Raw genomic sequence first — 16,581 nt, forward strand, 5'->3', positions numbered from 1 at the left:
CATGACATCGGCAGCGAATGACAGGAATGCGAACGCCCACGCCAAGGCCGGCCTCGCGCAGCGGCCTGCCCCGGGGGAGCGCCTGGAGGAAGGGGAAATGGAAATGGGGGCGGCTGAGGAGGCAACGGGCGGCTCAGCAGGTTGGCGAGGCTCTGTGGAGCTTCTCTGCGGCGTTTCAGCCTGGGAGGAGAAAGTGGCTGCAGGCTGTTCCCAGGTGGATAGCTGCTTGGCCAGGATGTGGAGGGCTTGATGGCTGCAGTCTGACTTCTCAGAGACGGCTCTCCACCTCCCCCTGCCACCTCCAACTGCTAACGGTGCTTGGATCACCCAGAAAATGCCCTGGGAAAGAATGGGTGACCATCTCTGGAAGGACTGAGTGAGGTGAGGGTGGAAGCTCCTGCAGGGTCCAAAGCTGACACCAGAGCTGACACCCAGCATCAAGACAGAGCTCATCCAGGTCCCACTTTGTTTAAACAAGGCTGAGGTGGTGTCACAAGGGTCCTTGGTGCTCAGAAGCTCCTCTGAGAAAGCAGCACCAGGAGAGAGTGTAATTCCATCACTGCACCAAGCACGGGAAATTTGGGGATGGATGGTCTAGATGCCGTCCTGGCCTTGAGTCTGAGGTTCCTGGGAGGATGAGGAGGTGTGGATTAGTCCTGTGTGTGCGTTGCAAATGGGTGAACTCCGCACAGAAAAGCTGCTTTCTTGCCTCTCTGCTCCAAGCATCTGCTAGGGAACCCCCAAGATTTCCAATATTAGTTTGGACTTTTGGATTATTATAAAATGCAGATGAGTTCCCCCATGAAGAGGAGAGCGGGGCAGAGGTGTGAGGTGGCAGGAGGTGTCTCTACCCACCATGCAGCAGGGACCTGAAGCTATTTGCCCAAGGTGACAGAGTGTGTTGACAGTCGATACCAGACCTAGACTTTGCAGCCAAACCCGCTGCTCTTCTGCCATGACTTGCACACGGTGACAGACTGACCCGAACCCACCCGCACCGATGGGATGAGACGATGGCCGTGGGGCCAGCGCCGCGGAAGCGCGGCTGGGGCTGGCGGCGGCAGCGTGGCCAGGCACGCGGGATGTCCCCGGGGGCGAGGGGCCGCGCGGCTGTCACGGAGGGGAGGGAAGCGGAGCCCCAGGCAGACGGAAACGTTTAAATAGTGCCTGCTGCATCCCGCAGCCTCGGCGCTGCTCTCGGCTCCGTTGCAGTCATTATCTGGGGAGCGGATGCCCAGGGCTCTATGGGGACTGCTAATGGGCCGATTCAATTTCAGCTGGATGACGCCACTTAGGTAAGCATTAAGAGCTCCAGCTCCGGGAAGGCGAGCGGGCAGAGCGAGGGAGAGAGATGCTAACGGGCAGCGATAAATCCCTCCCTCCCTCCCATCCTCCACGCTGCCCCCATTCACAAGGAGCGCCGCGGACCGGGCTGCATTCACAAGCCGCAGCCGGGCAGCCCTGCGGGGCTCCGGCTCGCAGCGGCGGCGCGGGGCCCCGGGCCGGGCGGCTCGGCGCAGCCCTGCCCGCCGCCTGCCCCTAGGCAGCCCCGCCGGGGCTCGCCCCGCGCCCGGCGCTGCCCGCCCGGCGCAGCCCGGCGCGGATGGAGCGGCGGCGGCGGCGGCGCCGCGGTGAGTGCGCCCGGGGCGGCGCGGGGGGATCGCGCCCGGCAGCGGCGGCACCGGAGCCTCCTGCCCACGCGGCGCCCACGGCGGCTCGGGGACGCGGCCCGACCGCGGAGGGGCTGGAAGCGCTGGACACGCGTGGGCTGAGGGCGCCGAGGCGGGGGGATGCATCCAGGCTCCACGTGGGCTGCGGGTGGAGGCGAGACGCGCGGGGGCTGTGTGGACAGCGGGGCTGGAGGGTCCCGGGCTGGGTGCGTGGGGTCCAATCCCTGCCATGTGAGGGCTGTGCGCGCAGTGGGGTCGCGAACTGGACCTGAATCTGAGCAACGTGCTGTGAGAGTGGTGAGGCTGGGGACTGTGGGTCCCCGCGGGCTGCCTGGTTCGGCTCCTGCCGCGAGTCACGAGTGGGTTGCATGCGTGTCAGGGCTGGGGATTCTGGATGCACATGGGCTGGGTGAGCAGCGGGGCTGGGGGCTGCCGAAGCTGGAGTGCATGGAAAGCTGTGAGATTAGGACCACGCGTGGGCACAGCAGGGCTGCAGGATCAGGCCCCTCCTGCAGTCCCTTCCCGTGGACACAGGTCCTCTGCGACTGGCAGTGCAGCCAGGCGAGGAACGGGGGCTGCTCCAGACTCCAGCATCCGGGGAGAGAGGGGCAGGATCCTCCAAGGGGACTGCATGGGAAAAAACCTTTTCTCCCACCTGGGCACTGGGTGAAGCCCTCTCCTGTCTTGCAGCCTCCTCCAGAGCTGAACGTTCCTGTAAATCATTTGCTTTTATGATCCCTCCCCTGGCCCATTATCACACGAACTTTATATGTTTGGGGCTGCTGGTGGCCATAAAGCTCGCCCAGCTCTCGGGGCTGGCATCCCTGCCTTGGCGCGAGGGTGTGAGGAAGAGGAGGAGGAGGCTGGGGACACATGGCTCGGTCCCCCCGGACGGGTCCCAGCAGTGGCTGGTCCAGGTAGGCAGGGAGGGAACAGCCAGTGGTGCGGCCATCCGCGCCTTGAGGACAGAGGGACGGACAGACCGCTGGAGGGCGGCCGGGGAAAGGGACAGGGCTCGGGCTCACTTGCAGGGAGCAGGGAGAAGCCATGGGTGCAGCGATGAGCACTGGCAGAGCCAGCCCCGTCCTGGCCCCATCCCCTGCACACTGAGCCCTCTAACTACACTCGCTGTCGTCTCTTCCTTGCATTTCCACCCACAGACAGCTCTGGTCATTCAGTCCCTCTTCTCTCTCATCTTGCTGAGCAGGCTGGGTCCCAGTGCTCCTGGTGCTTGGCAGATCCTCTGGCTCCTGATGACCACACCAGCTAACATCCCCTCAGGTCCTCTGGGCATCTTTGCACCCTGGCCAGTGTGGGTTGGAGTCTGAACCCTGTGTTCATGGATCGGGGGTTCAGGACCATGCAGGCCCTGCCTTAATCTAGGGATCCTCTGGAGTGAGCTTTCTCACCTGGGATGCTGGGTCCAACCTAGGTCTCAGATTCAAAGTATGCATGTTGCAACACACTGCATGGCCTGATTCCCAGCTCCTCTCCCTGCCCACTGTCCCTAGGACCTCATTCCTGCTTCCAGCATCCCAAGTCCCATTCTTACTGCCCAAGCATGGCCTGATCTCACAGATCTTCCTATGTCTCCTGAGCTCCCTGTCCCAGTCTTGTACAGAGTACTGGGTCTGCTCTTTGGGTGCTCTTTACCTCCAAATTTCACAGTTCCAATTGCAGTGCTATCCTCTGCTCTCCAGGTCTCTCCCTTTGGGTCTTAGCTAGCTTCACATGGGAACTTTTCCAGAGCCCTGAGCCTCATTGTCTGAGTCCAAGCACAAGTCAGAGAGGACAGAGAGCTCTATCTTGTATCTCTTCAGGGGTCCAGACAGCTGTTTCACCAGTCTGCTGTAGTAAGAGCTTTCCATATCTGGGGCTCTGTCTGCAGATAGCCGCAGACAGCGGGCTGTGCTGGCTCTGTGACCCGTTCCTATCCTGGCAATGTTCTCACAGAAGCTTGTCTTGGGTATCTGTGCCTTCATGGTTCTCCTTGCTTTTTCTGTTAAATAAACTGTTTCCAAAGCCAGTCATGGGCACACTGGGAGACCAACTTTTTTGTTGTCTGGATCTTCTTGGACGGGATAAACATCTGTCTTGAGATCACCCAGAGCAGGTGGCAGATGGACCCCATGCAAGGAAAATTCAAATATAATCAGATCCGTTGCCTTTTCTTTCTGGAGAGGGGGATGGGGCAGGTCAGCTCTTACTTTAACAGTCAAAAGAAGTTGCCTTTGCTTTACCCTGCTCTTCAAGGTCAGCCTAGCTAATGAAAGTCAATCTTCCCTCTGCCTTTCTCTGCTGCATGAGCAGATTCTACCTGCGGGCCCTCACCTACTGCTGCTGCTGGCTACCTGGCCTGCTGACCATGGGTAACGCTAGCATGGACCTTCCTGTTGAAACAGATCCTTCCAGTGGGCCTGGGCACTGTGACAGTAGCTACATCACTTATAGATCGCACGTTTGACCTGTCGGAGGAGAATGGCTTTGTCCTGGGGGAGCTGGCTGTCCACAAAAAAACACACAACCCGTACTGAAGTCAGGCTTGAAATGCTGGGGGGAAACTCTTCCCTGCTACATGGCTGGTGTCTGGCATGAAACAAGTGGTTTCTACTCACTGTGTGCTTCTGTGCTGCTAGGCATAGCTTCACCTTGCATGTACCTCTCTCCCCTTCCCTCACAAGGACTAAGATCTCTCTGGGTACTGCCATGGAAATGGGACTCAGTGATGGAGATCTGTGGGCTTGGCCTATCCCTGGTTGAACACACGTTGTATTAGGTGCAGCTTGTTTCTGATGCTACCTGAAGTTAAATGTGTGCTCAGTTTACCTCCTTCCTGATGCCCCTGAAATCCGGTCACTGTCCAATGACCGTGTGGCACCAGGGCCTGTGCTAGGTGTGCAGGGAAGCCCCAGATGGGACCCTCCTGTGCTGGGGGAGATGCTGTTCTTGACCCTGTTGCTGAGCTCTGCATAAGTCACAGCTTCAAGTTTCCCTTCCTCTAGGAAAGGCTGGCACTGCCTATGAGGAAGGAGAGAGAGGATGGTCAGGCAGATCCCGTCAGTGCTTGAAAGAAGATAGGAAGGACTTCTGTGGAGGGACATGGAAAGCTCAACAACACAAGCAGATCCTGTGTCTACCTGTTTGAAGGGACAGATCTTATGGAGCTTGTCTTTTGGAAATGTCCCGCCTATGTCTTCTCAAGCTGAGAAGTACCTTGAATACGGCTATCGGAAATAACTAATCCTGTTGCCTGCTTGGAGTAGCTCTCCAGTCAGCCATCACTTCCTGATGTGCATGGACGGATCAAATAGTAACACAAATGCTTTCTCTGTCTTCCTGCCCCGTCCTTTAGGATTTTCAGATGCGCCCTGATGCCGCAGAGTCTCCTTAGTCCTAGCAATGCAGCTCTCGTCCAGTGCCGCCGAACTCAGCTGTGACGAGATGATGGACCCGCCTGCTGAGGATTTCCAACAGGTCCTGTCCATCGACCAAATCCGCTCCATCCGTGCCAGCAACAACTACGTGGAGAGACCGTCTGCTTGCTTCCAGCAAGCTCACTCCAATCCGTCGCTGTCACAGGCACCGTACAAGCAAGAGTGGTCTCAGGACCGCCTGCTGTCTTCCACCTTCCAGGACCTGCACCGCAGCCACAGCCAACAGCACCAGATGCCACCTTTGCAGCAACACATGAGCCATTCCAGCACGGCCAGCTCCGTGTCCCAAAGCACCACGGCCTCGGAGCAGCGGCTCCTCAGCAGCCTCACGCCTTCCCACTCCGGACACTCGCTCATCCGGACACAGCCCAGAGCCGGCGAGCTGAAGGCGGAGGAGTCACCGCTGAAGGGGGCGGCGGAGAAGCCGGCCCTGCACGCGGGGCACCTCTTGGTTTGCGAGGAGTGCGGGCGGTGCAAGTGCGCCCGCTGCACGGCTGCGCGCAGCCTCCCCTCCTGCTGGCTCTGCAACCAGCGCTGCCTCTGCTCCCCCGAGAGCCTCCTCGACTACGGGACTTGCCTCTGCTGCGTCAAGGGCCTCTTCTACCACTGCTCCACGGACGACGAGGACACCTGCGCGGACGACCCCTGCTCCTGCGGGCCGGGATCGTGCTGCGCCCGCTGGGCCGCCATGAGCTTCCTCTCTCTCCTCATGCCCTGCCTCTGCTGCTACTTTCCCACCCTGGGGTGCCTCAAACTTTGCCAGCGGGGTTACGACAGCCTGAAACGTCCCGGCTGCCGCTGCCAGAACCACACCAACACAGTCTGCAGGAAAATCTCCACCTCCAGTGGCACACCCTTCCCCAAGACGCTGGATAAGCCAGTATGACCTTCCCGGGGAGGAGAAGCAGGCTTTACTTCTCTTCCTCCTCCTTTCCCTTCCCTCCCTCTGCTCCTTCGTCTCCCTCCATCCCCCTGCTCTGCAACTCTCCCCCCTGCCCACCGCCACTGTCCCGGGAATGGGACAACGGAACTGCGCGTCCCTCGGCGTCCCGGGAGCACGACCGCTGCTCGGAGGCAAGGAGAGCGCGCTGCTGCGCCCGGGCAGGCGGTGCGCGGGAGGCGCTGCATTTGCACATGCCAACAAGGGACTGTGACGGGCAGAGCGAGCCGTGGATGCATCCTCTGGCCGGGGCTGTGTGGGGAAGGGCCTTCTTGAGGGAGGAGGACACACCTCAGGACTCTGACCTTAGCAGGTCTTAGAAGCTCTCAGTGTTCTCCAGTATGGCCCCGGCCCTGCTGGAAAGGGGAAGAGTTGGGGTCATGCATCCCCACACGAGAGTACTCCAGGAACTGGAACATTGTTTTCCTCTTTTCTTTGGCACTTTTCATGGGTGGCCTCTCAGAGTCTCCTCTCCCACTGTGGTAGGTTTGCTTTCCCAAAGGGATTGGGATGCTGCAGGGTCCTGCTGAATGGCAGGTAGAAGTCACTGGGAGAAGCAAGTGAGCTTCAAAATGAAGTGGCTTTTTATTTTTTTTCCATCTCAAAGAGAAAGAGAAGGTGGGGAAAGCTTCAGAAACCTTCTGGCATGGGCAGGGAGAGGTACTGGAGGCAGCCTGGCTGCAGCAAGGGAAGGTCCTCCCTGGGAACTGGCTGAGCACAAGAATCTGCTTTGAAATTGTCATTCAATTCCTAATGCCTTGAGGTGCAGTGGTAAAGGGCTGGGTCCAAGGAGCTCTCACTGGGGCAGTGCTGCATCCCACTAAGCTGAGAAGCTGCATTCCATCCCCGAACGGCCGCTGCAGGCCCTCCTTGGCAGCTCCATGGCCGAGCCCCAAGAGCAGAGCAGGCTGTGATGCTTGTCTTCCCTTCCAGGATCGGATGAGGCACACCAAGGGAACAGGAATAGGGCTTAGTGCTGCCATTCTGTTCTCCAAATCTGTAAAGACCTTCTGCTGATTTGGTACCTTCTACCAGCACTGAATTCACTTTAAAAAATCCAAGCTCAACTGTCAGCAGCTGATCCTCACAGTGCTCTCCTTGTCCTTTGGCAGAGATCCTTGGATGTTCCCCTGCGGGGACTTCTGAGACTCCTGCTTCTGGCTGGGGGAGAGCGTAGGAAGGGCTCTCTAACAGATGTGAACCTGACCTTCCCTCCCTACAGAGGTTCCCCGTGAGCCCTCACCTAACTTTGGCCCATTGGCATGTCACAGCAACAGCAGTGTCCTGCCAGCTGGCAAGCCTTGCTGGCATTGCTGAGGGTATTCTGCAAGGTGGCCACCTGCTGCAAATTGGAGATGGGTCTGAACCAACCCCTCAGGCTGGGCCATCTGCAGACCAGAAGGAAGCCTGAATCTGGGTCACTGCTTTGAGATTTATTTGCTGTGACTCTGATGAGCCAAACCCAGTCCTTGCAGCTGAGGTTGCTCCTCCTGGAGCTGGACCCGGCCCCCTCGCTGCCCGTGGAGATGTGATGCCACCACTCAGCTGTGAGCCCTGCTGACCTCAGCCAGGCTGATTTTCTAGTGCTTGGCCCTGCCTGCCTTGCCTTCCTCTGAGATGTTTGAGTACTGACGCGTGTGTGGACGGAAGTGAATGGCTCCCCTGGAAAAACTTATGCAACATGTCCCTTGGCTTCTTCCACATCCCTGCTATCCAAAGCTTGTCCATTGCAGTCACTCAGCCATCTCTTTATGTAGAATTCTGTGGATCTATTTTTGTATATATAAATATAAGTTAGGATGGCTAGGACTATTACTAATAATATTCGTGATACTGCTGTGAATGGTGCCAGATGGGAGGTTCAGCTTCCTGGTACACGTGCACATGCCAGATGATGATTTCCCAGTGTGTTTATTGCTAATCCTAAACCTTTAGTTCCTGGGTAGCCAGGAGAAGGGGAAAGGGAAGCTTTACAGATACTCTTAGTGGGGCTTTGTTTTGCAGACAGTGGGTAGGATCCATGAGTTAGGCACTCATGCTGGGGTTTCTCTTTCTTAGCATTTCTTGTCCAGAAATCCAGAAGACAGGAGTGATCTGAGCTCCCTCACCTGCAGAGAAAGCTGGTTCAGAGCGTGGTATATTCCAGCTGAAAGTACAAAAGCCCATCCCTGGTGCAAAGCTTGTATCTGCTGCGTTACTCACACGACTGAAATCCTGACACAGAGTTCACCCAGGGCCTGAAAGGGGGATTTAAAAGCTACTTTCTCTGACCAAAGAGAGAGACACCATTTCCATAAGCTGTGGAGAATTCAGGTGAACATCTTCTGGCATTAAGGAGGGAGAGGCCCATGCTTGTGAGATTTCTAAGTCCTCTAAGGCTAGTTCTGAAATCATTTGGGCTTTAAGGCTTGGAGCATTTTGTCTAGGTATAAGTGTCTGTACCCCCATAAGATCTGCCCCTGTATCTGTGGCATTGGTTACAAAATATCCTTCAAACATATTAAGCCCAGTAATTGCTTGGCTTCCTGTTTCCAAGTGGTATGTTGAGGAGGGACTTCCACCAAGAGACATCCTTCCTTTTGAATTCCCAGTTCACTTTTCTACTGGTGCTAACTAAACTCCTTTTTCCACACATAAAGTTTTTTAGGGGGAAATAGTCCTTTTTTCATTGAAGATTTGAGGAACTAGTTTATTTCAATGAGAATGTGAAATGGATCATTGAAACTTTTTAAAGAAAACTAATGAACAGAATTTTCCAACATGTTCTGCTTTGATTTTTTTTCTTCCCGTCTAAATGAATCCTACTTGTAAATTTAGTTACCACCTCTGTATCTTTGCAATCCGTTGCTTCCTCTCCTGATGGTGGAATGACTCAACATATGAAGCTTCATCATTTTCACGGCCTCCTAAGTCATGCACATACAGGGTGACCTCCCCCAAGTGCTGGAGCTGTAGGATGAGAACATCACTGTCCACGTGTCAGATCCTTAGAGCAAGTTTTGCACCATGAAGTATAATCCTGCACTACTGTTGCAGCATATTTACCTTCAGTGACTGGTAGGAGACCCGAATGCCTGCCAATACGCTTCTATCTAATAGGCTTTTATATCTGGGTCAGTGCAGAACCCCATTTCTAATAGCAAATCATGCCATAGCCTAGGTGCAGGGCTGAGGAGTTTTGGCCAGGCCCCTTGACTGCCTCATCTCAAAGAAGTGACAAATAGATATGGTATGTTTTTTTTTTTTTTTTACTTTTTTAATATGGGACACGGGGAAGGAAACCAGAGCAGGAGAGAGCTCCTGATCAGTGTGGAGTTCTTGACTGCTGGGCTTTGATTTGAAAGTGTTGGGAGTAAAAGGCAGAGCTATGTCCAGGCCTTGTTGTTGCAAGGGCTAGAGCAGGTTGGAGCCATCTGGTCCATACCCTGTTCACGGTGGCGTGTGGCTTCATGTAGCCCTCTTGCTCCCCAGGTTCCTTCTGGCTCAGAAGAAAAGGCAGATCCTTCCCGCTCCCTCCCCGTCGCTGTCTGCCAGATAGTTTGGCTTCCCTTTAGATAGGACTCTAATTTTGGTTGGAGTTATGAGCCCCTTTGGTGCCCCACCCTGCAATGAGTCAGATGGCATCTGCTCCAGATGTTTGTTTGCAGCTGCTTGTGCTGGCAGTTTGCGTTTATCTCTGTCCCAACATGTCTTTTTCAGTTTTGTTTTTGGAAAGTCACATGCCAAGTTCTCTGTTTAATTTGTGCCAATGGTGACTAGGACAGATCCCCTTTGCTAGAGGAGACATCTCGGTCTTGTTTGCCTGTGCTGGTCATGGGCTCCTGTGCCAGGAAGCATGAGAAGATTTAGGGCAAATGCTGGAACAGAGAGACTTGGGTGCCAAAGGAGAATGAAACAGGGCAGGAGTTACAGAGCAGGTCCTGAATTCCCCTTGCTCTTCTCATGCAGGAGCCTGTTCCTTTCTTCCCAGCAGATCTTCAGGCAAGACCTGGAGGGCAAGATATGCAAGGGGCGTGCAGCCCTATCCACACATGAGCTCCTGCTGGCTCCTGCTTTGTGTCAGGGCTTCCCTTGGCACCAGTTCTCTCCTTCCCTTTGGGCAAATGTGTGATTGGTGCCAGCCCTGGCTAAGAGGGAGCACTGGGGACCGAGCTGGAGCCTCTCTCCCATCCCAACACTCCCTGCACTCCCAGTGGAAAGGTAGAAGGTGTGTTTGGTGCCCTTGAGCTGCTGCTAGGGCTGTCTCCCCTCCCTGAAAACCCTTGGTGCCTTGCATCAAAGCACCCAATTCCATCAATTCCATCCATGTACCTCAGAGAGTAATTGGCTTTTTTTTTGGGGGGGGGGGAAGGTCCTTGGGATTTTACTCTTAGATTCTCATAAAATTCCATTGAGTTGACTCTTGCTCATCTCCATATGTGACCTCAAATACCTAAGGGAAATTGTCATTGACCAAAACATGCACAAAATAACAGCTTGTGAAGAGCTGCTGAAGTGCAATAGAGATGGATGAGTGAAGAGGTGAGAGGAACTGCTCCAGGGTTTATATGAGTGGAGGGAAAAAAGGAGGAGCACACCATGCACCAAAACTCATGCTGTCAGCACCCACTTTGTTAGTTTGTTCTCTATCTCTGGCCCTTGGCTGTTTCCCATCTGGATAACCCCGGGAAGACTGGGAGGTCTGCAGACACTGAAAGGCATAACTTTTCCAGCAGGTGAAGAAAGTTGAGAAGGGATGTACCCACACCTCATCTTAAAGTCTGTTCTCGGTTCTTAATTGCATCCAGTTCAGGCTTGCCTTCTTTGAGGAGCATATGGAGCTTCTTCCTGCTGGATACTCACATGCAGTTGGAGAATGTGGCTTGGGATCCGCTCCACGTGGGCAGAATCAGAGCTGTAATCTCCGTCTGGCTCAGTCTGCTGTGGGATATTTCTCAGTAAACACTGAGATGTCTTGCAAACTGCTTCTCCTTTTAGTAACTGCTCTTTGCTCCCAAACTGCAGGTTTGGAGCTTGCTCAGGTGAGATTTTTTTTGTTCTACTTGGGGTAACAGTCACAGCAGAATCCACTTAGGGCATTAGCCAGAGAGTCTGAAAGGTTCCCTTGCAAAGGGGCTGGAGACAGGAGGGGTGCTGGCTGGCTGGAAAATGCCTCCTTGTGGTACATGTGGGATGTCTCAACGTGCCAAGCAACGGGAAGCAGAATCAGTGCGCAGATGCCCAGGGTGTGAGGACAGAGACTTGGGTTTCTGTCCTGCTGCATTAAGGCCACACTTCATGGCTTCCGTGGGACTGGGACCAAACCCTCTCTGGGGAGAGGGCCTGCCTGTTGGAAGAGGAGGTTCCTTGCATCTCTATCCCAACTATTGCAGCAGCCATGAGTGCATGGTCATTCCAGGATCTGGCATAGCCAGCCCACTACTTCCCTGGGCTGCTGCTCTGCTCTGGAGGAGCCCCTTTCCCCCCAACCCTCTCCTTCGTCCGTGCCCTTCTTTTGCTCAGCAACTCCCTCAGGCCTTTGTGATACTCTGGACTGGCAGTGTCTGCTGCAGCCTCCTGCCTCCCCAGGTGTCCTTAGCACAAAGTTCTCCTTAGAAGATGGATCCCCTTGGCTTCAAAGGAGAGTCTCATACCAAGAACCGGAGCATTTAATTCTCCATTCAATTGGTACAGTGGCATTCTGTACAGTGTATAAAGAGATCCCTTCCCCAGCTGTCTTTATTTTGGTTCCTTTCTATAAGGTATAATATATGTTTATAACCTGATGGCTGTTTTTTGACAATACTCTTATAACTTTTAAGGGGAAATATAAAACAAAAAAAAGAAAAAAAAAACAAAAAGTAAAGTATTTATTTGAAAAGTTTATTTTAAAGATAAGAAAAAAAATAACCTATTTATTTTACTGCACCCTCTTCTGTTTGTTTTTCTTCTCTTGCAAAGCTAATAACTGTTACTGAACCACTGCTGAAATGAAAGAAGTAATTCTATGAGTGGCTTCACAAGCCCACTTAGAGCAACTATTCAATAAAAATATATATTAATTTTGAATGGTCTCATTCTTGTCTTCATGGAGAGCAGCAGCCAGGTGATGGCCAGCCCAGCGCATGACTCAGACTCTTGCTTTGGCAGGCTCTTTCTGGCTGATGTGGAGCTGGCATTGAAGGGGCAGTGCTGGGTGGCTGGCCTTAACGCTGGCATTGATTGCATGTTGGGGTGGTTGCTTTTTAACTCTTTGAGGTGTCCACTGGTTGCCGTGTGCTCGTGCTTAAGGAAATCCTGAAAAAATCCACTGGGTGCTTTAATGCTGCAGCTGTCCCAGATCCCTGAGGCAGGATATGTCTTCCTTAGCAATGGACAGACTAAAAATAGGGGGAAAGGGAGGTTACAAATCCCTATGATTTGGGGTTTTCTGCTGCTCTACAAATCTTTCTACATCTCCCTGAGGCCCTTTTTGCTTTTGGTAGAGATGGGGTGATGCTGCAGGGCAACTGATATCCTCTGCAGGGGGAACAGCTGTTTGGACACAGCTATCTCTGTCCACCAGCTGCAAAAGGTGCCTCAGTTACCTGTTTAACATCTCAGGGATGAATCTAGGCCATAGAACAAGAAGCTGCCAGGTGACCGCAGTACCTGGTTTGCTCTCCTTGCTTGTTACAGAGCAAAGTAGCCCCCATTTCTGCATGCACAAGGCCCAGTAACATCTTCTTGCCCTTAGAATATCTTTTGTTATAGACCAGTCCTTGGGGACCCCTCTCAACCTTGCCCAAGGCAAACATTATTCATGTATCTCACCAAAAAAACTTTTCTCAGCTGCTCTATTGGTTTTGGAGCCCTCTTTTCACTCTCTCTGGCCTTGGAGGATCCTTTCCAAAATACACACCCATGCCTCAGCTGCAGCATTCAGGATCTGTCTCATAGTTGTGGAGTATATATGTGAATCCAATCCCTACTGTGACTCATTATCTCTCACTTTGGAAACAAAGGATCGCTTTAGACCATTTGTCACCCATTGGGTCTTTTTGGTGCCAAAGTTTTTTTCCCAGACACATGGCCTTCTTTTAACCATATTATAACTCTATTTATATAACACCCCCTTCCCAAACCTATCCCATTATTCTCAGTTTGTGCCACCAATCTTACTGTCATCTACAGAAATTTATCACCTGTGATTCTGCAGGCGGATGCTGAAGGAAACCTCAGGAGCTGAACTGTGTGAGATGAGCAGGTAAGCACAGGTAGGAATTCGTGATATAAGAAAGATAGGCCAAGGTACCTAGAGAGCAGGACTTCAGTGGGATACAAAAAGTGACGATTTGAAAAAATAGTAGTAATTCCTGGATACTCTCCTGTTTCTGTGTAGAGAAAGTAATAGTAGTTACTGGAATCACAACAAGTCTCAGTGATTGGGCTTTTTCCTAAGGATGGGGTGTTTTTTGTTGCTGTTTTTTTTTTTTTTTTTTTTTCCAAACTGCATTCTTTGGTGTTTGTCTCCTTGTGAAGGAGCAGTAGAAACACCAAGGGTTTGTGCATGCCGTGACACACACTGCCATGCACAAGGCCCGTATGCGGTCACACTGAGTCACATACCTGCACCACCTGGACAGTCAGGTCAATCTTGTTGGTTTAGCCCTGAATAAAAAGTCACTCTTTCCTGACAAACGTGACCAAATGATGCTCAGATCTGAAATGTGTATTGTGCAGCCAGCTCAGGTGTTCGTACCATGCTGTCCCAGGGCTGGCCTGGGCGCAACAAGCTCACCTCCACCTGCCCTCTGCACAGGAAACTCTCAGTTAGAGTCCAAGCTGTTTTTCCAGGAGTGGCTTCCAACACTCGTTGAAATCTTCCCTTGCCCTCAGTAGGAGCAGAATTAGGTGACGCTCAATTTCCCCCTAGGATATTAAGTGCGGACTAAACACCCTGCCTGTGCTGGTAAGCCACAAGATGGGAGCAGCCCTCACCGCACTGGGAAAGGTGCCTGCTGTGCTCCAGGAGCAAGGGTAGGTGTTTGCAGGGAAGAGGGTGGCTGTCTAGACAGCGGAAAGAAACAAGCCCTCTTAAGGACTCATTCATCTCTTCCTAAGATGGCTAAATAGGTCAGATGACTCATGCCCTGAAAGTGCCTCTTTCTCTGCACTGACTACAAAGCGGGGAAGGAGCTCTCAGCCGCTCTCTGCACTGAAGACGTCTGAAGTTAGCAGATCTGAACCTCACTGCTGTGGCGGTTTCAGCTGGTCAGCAGGGGAAATCGGCCTAGCCCACAGATCCAAAGCACTGCTGGTGACTTCATCAATGACGGTGATGATGAGGCTAAGGAATATTTAAAAGATAGCTGGTCTTTTACCTGCAGTGAAGGTGATAAGCATATAGGAACCTGGGAATATAGGGCAGTTGGAAGGCCACACCAGGGTCCATAAGGCCTCTAGAGCAGGAGTTTAGCCTGGTTCACAGATTGCCTTCTCCTCAAATACAAATATTCATAGCTCCACTGCATTCATTCTTCACTTGGGGTTTAGGGCAGCTTGTTGCTTTGCAGACCTCTGACCGCTGTTCTAAGAGAAGCACCCACTGAAGTTGCTCCTGACATCTGCTTTGCTTACTGCTGTTCAGAGCTGATCAGACAGACTTGGGAATTAAGACTCTGGAGGAATTATGGGTATGGGATTCACCTGGGCTGTAAGGGAGCAGTGAGGGGGCGTGGGGAACTGTGGAGAAACAAATCTTTGAAATAGCTCATAAGAGAAATGGCAGCAACAAAAGGTACCTTCATGCTGTGACTGCAGCCTTGGGGACTTGCTCCTTACAGGCAAGTGGGTCTGTATGGCTCCTGATGATGGCAGCGTGCTGTGATCCTTTTGCAATGTGGACAGTTTCTTTAAAAACATCAAGAAAACCCTGCAGTTCATGACACAGTCCCAATATTACAAATCCAAGCTCTGGCCCTGCAAAATATCATGAGATTGGCTTAAAAATCAAGATGCAGCTCACAGCAGATTCTTGTTGTTCCGTTGCTGCTTTTGGCAGCTGCCTGAGTCATGCTCACAAGCCTCTTTTACCAGACACTGGGGCTAGCAGCTTCACTGAAATAATTAAATGAGCGCTGTGAATCTCATGTGAGCCCAGGAGCAGGAGGCATAAACTACCCCCGACATCACAGCTTGGAGATCAGAAATGACAGTGAATGTCCCAGAATTTATTTCAAAGAGTCCAGAAAGCTGCCATGCCCAGAAAGGGTCTTAAAATGTGACCAAGGCACGGAGAGCCATCTCCTCATTGGCCCCAGCGGATCATACAATTGGCAGTGTTTTCCGATGGGCAGGGCAATGAGCTGCATTTAGGAGGTCTGTCTTCCTATTTTAGTTCAGTCAGTGATGTACTTTTTCCCCTAGACACCTTACTCATTTCTCATCCCTTGTCCTTGACAGCTGCTGACTGTGAATGAGCCGATGCACCTAGTTGCAAGGGCTGCTAATCTTCCTGAGACGACGACTACTACTACTGTGCTATTGCAGGCAGAGCCAGCAGCATCTCAGCCTCTGCCTCTGTGGCCACTTGTATTTTTAAAGTTCTCCACGGGTGCCTGAAGCAGTGACGGGTTCTCCTGACAGGTGAACTTCTCACCTGAAGCACTCCTGTTGCCCGCCTCTCTCTTCATATTTCTGAGGCTCAGGAAGTGGCCAAGGCTGACCAGATTTCTTCTGGGCACGTTCAGAGCAAAATGGTTATTCTGAAATAACACTTCAAATTCTGCTGGGCAGCTTCTAAAGGATATATTTCTTGCATCTTCTTCCCCTGTGTCTTGTTATTCTTAAGGACATTTGCATGACACAGTAGGATCTCTTCCTTTTGATGTGTAATTATCATCTGCAGAAATGACTAATCAATTAAGGACAGTCACTACCAGGATTTCTATTTATTTCTTTCTCATTGAAACCAGAGCAAATTTGCCCTTTTTGCAGGGAAATGCTGATTTTTTTTTTAGACATTCCTTCTGAAAACTCCCCAGCGGAACTGAAAATTACATCATGACCTTCTTGGTCTCTGCTGTTGTCACCATCAGCATTTACCTGGCCTTGCTGCTGACAACGCACAGGCAGATAAGCAGCCCATGCCACTCCCTCCTGGGTCTGCCAACACAACAGTGCCAGCAGGAGCTGGAACTTGCCAGAAACAGCTCAGATCATACTTAAAGAGCAGCTCACTCAGATAAAAAGGTGTCCAGTACTGTAAAAAAAATGGTGAGGCTACTTCATTCTATAGGATGGTCCACCATGACAAGGTTCAGCTATGGAGTAGCCGAGATCTAAAGTGGAGAACTCAGCCTACTTTTAGTCATTAAATGCTGTACCAGAAAGCAGGAGGAATCTTTGGATAGGAAGAGAGCTGGATTGCCTCTTCCAGACATGTCCAGTGGCATCAATGTCTCCTCCTGCCAGGAATGTCCCCATCTCTCTGCATGGTGTTATGTTTGAGCACGGGTTCTCTTACTGTTGCAAGGAGCTGGGGTTGAGGTGGACATGCATGGATGGGCAAAGAGCC

At 52.3% G+C, this 16,581-nt stretch overlaps 1 protein-coding gene across 1 annotated transcript; it reads left to right on the forward strand.

Annotated features, from left to right (window-relative positions):
- Positions 1-1,252: 1,252 nt before the first annotated feature.
- Positions 1,253-6,071, forward strand: SPRY3 (sprouty RTK signaling antagonist 3). The gene is made up of 2 exons (XM_010221507.2): positions 1,253-1,295; positions 5,023-6,071. The coding sequence occupies exon 2, from the start codon at positions 5,070-5,072 to the stop codon at positions 5,988-5,990; it is 921 nt and encodes a 306-aa protein (XP_010219809.2). The 5' UTR covers positions 1,253-1,295; positions 5,023-5,069; the 3' UTR covers positions 5,991-6,071.
- Positions 6,072-16,581: the final 10,510 nt, after the last annotated feature.

The sequence above is a fragment of the Tinamus guttatus genome, unplaced genomic scaffold (assembly GCF_059628265.1).
Source record: "Tinamus guttatus ecotype Peru unplaced genomic scaffold, ASM5962826v1 Tinamus_guttatus_pri_ptg000287l, whole genome shotgun sequence".
Taxonomy (NCBI): domain Eukaryota; kingdom Metazoa; phylum Chordata; class Aves; order Tinamiformes; family Tinamidae; genus Tinamus; species Tinamus guttatus.

Excerpts from the sequence above, each read along its gene's own strand:
- SPRY3 (XM_010221507.2), top strand. The coding sequence starts at position 5,070 with ATGCAGCTCTCGTCCAGTGCCGCCGAACTCAGCTGTGACGAGATGATG.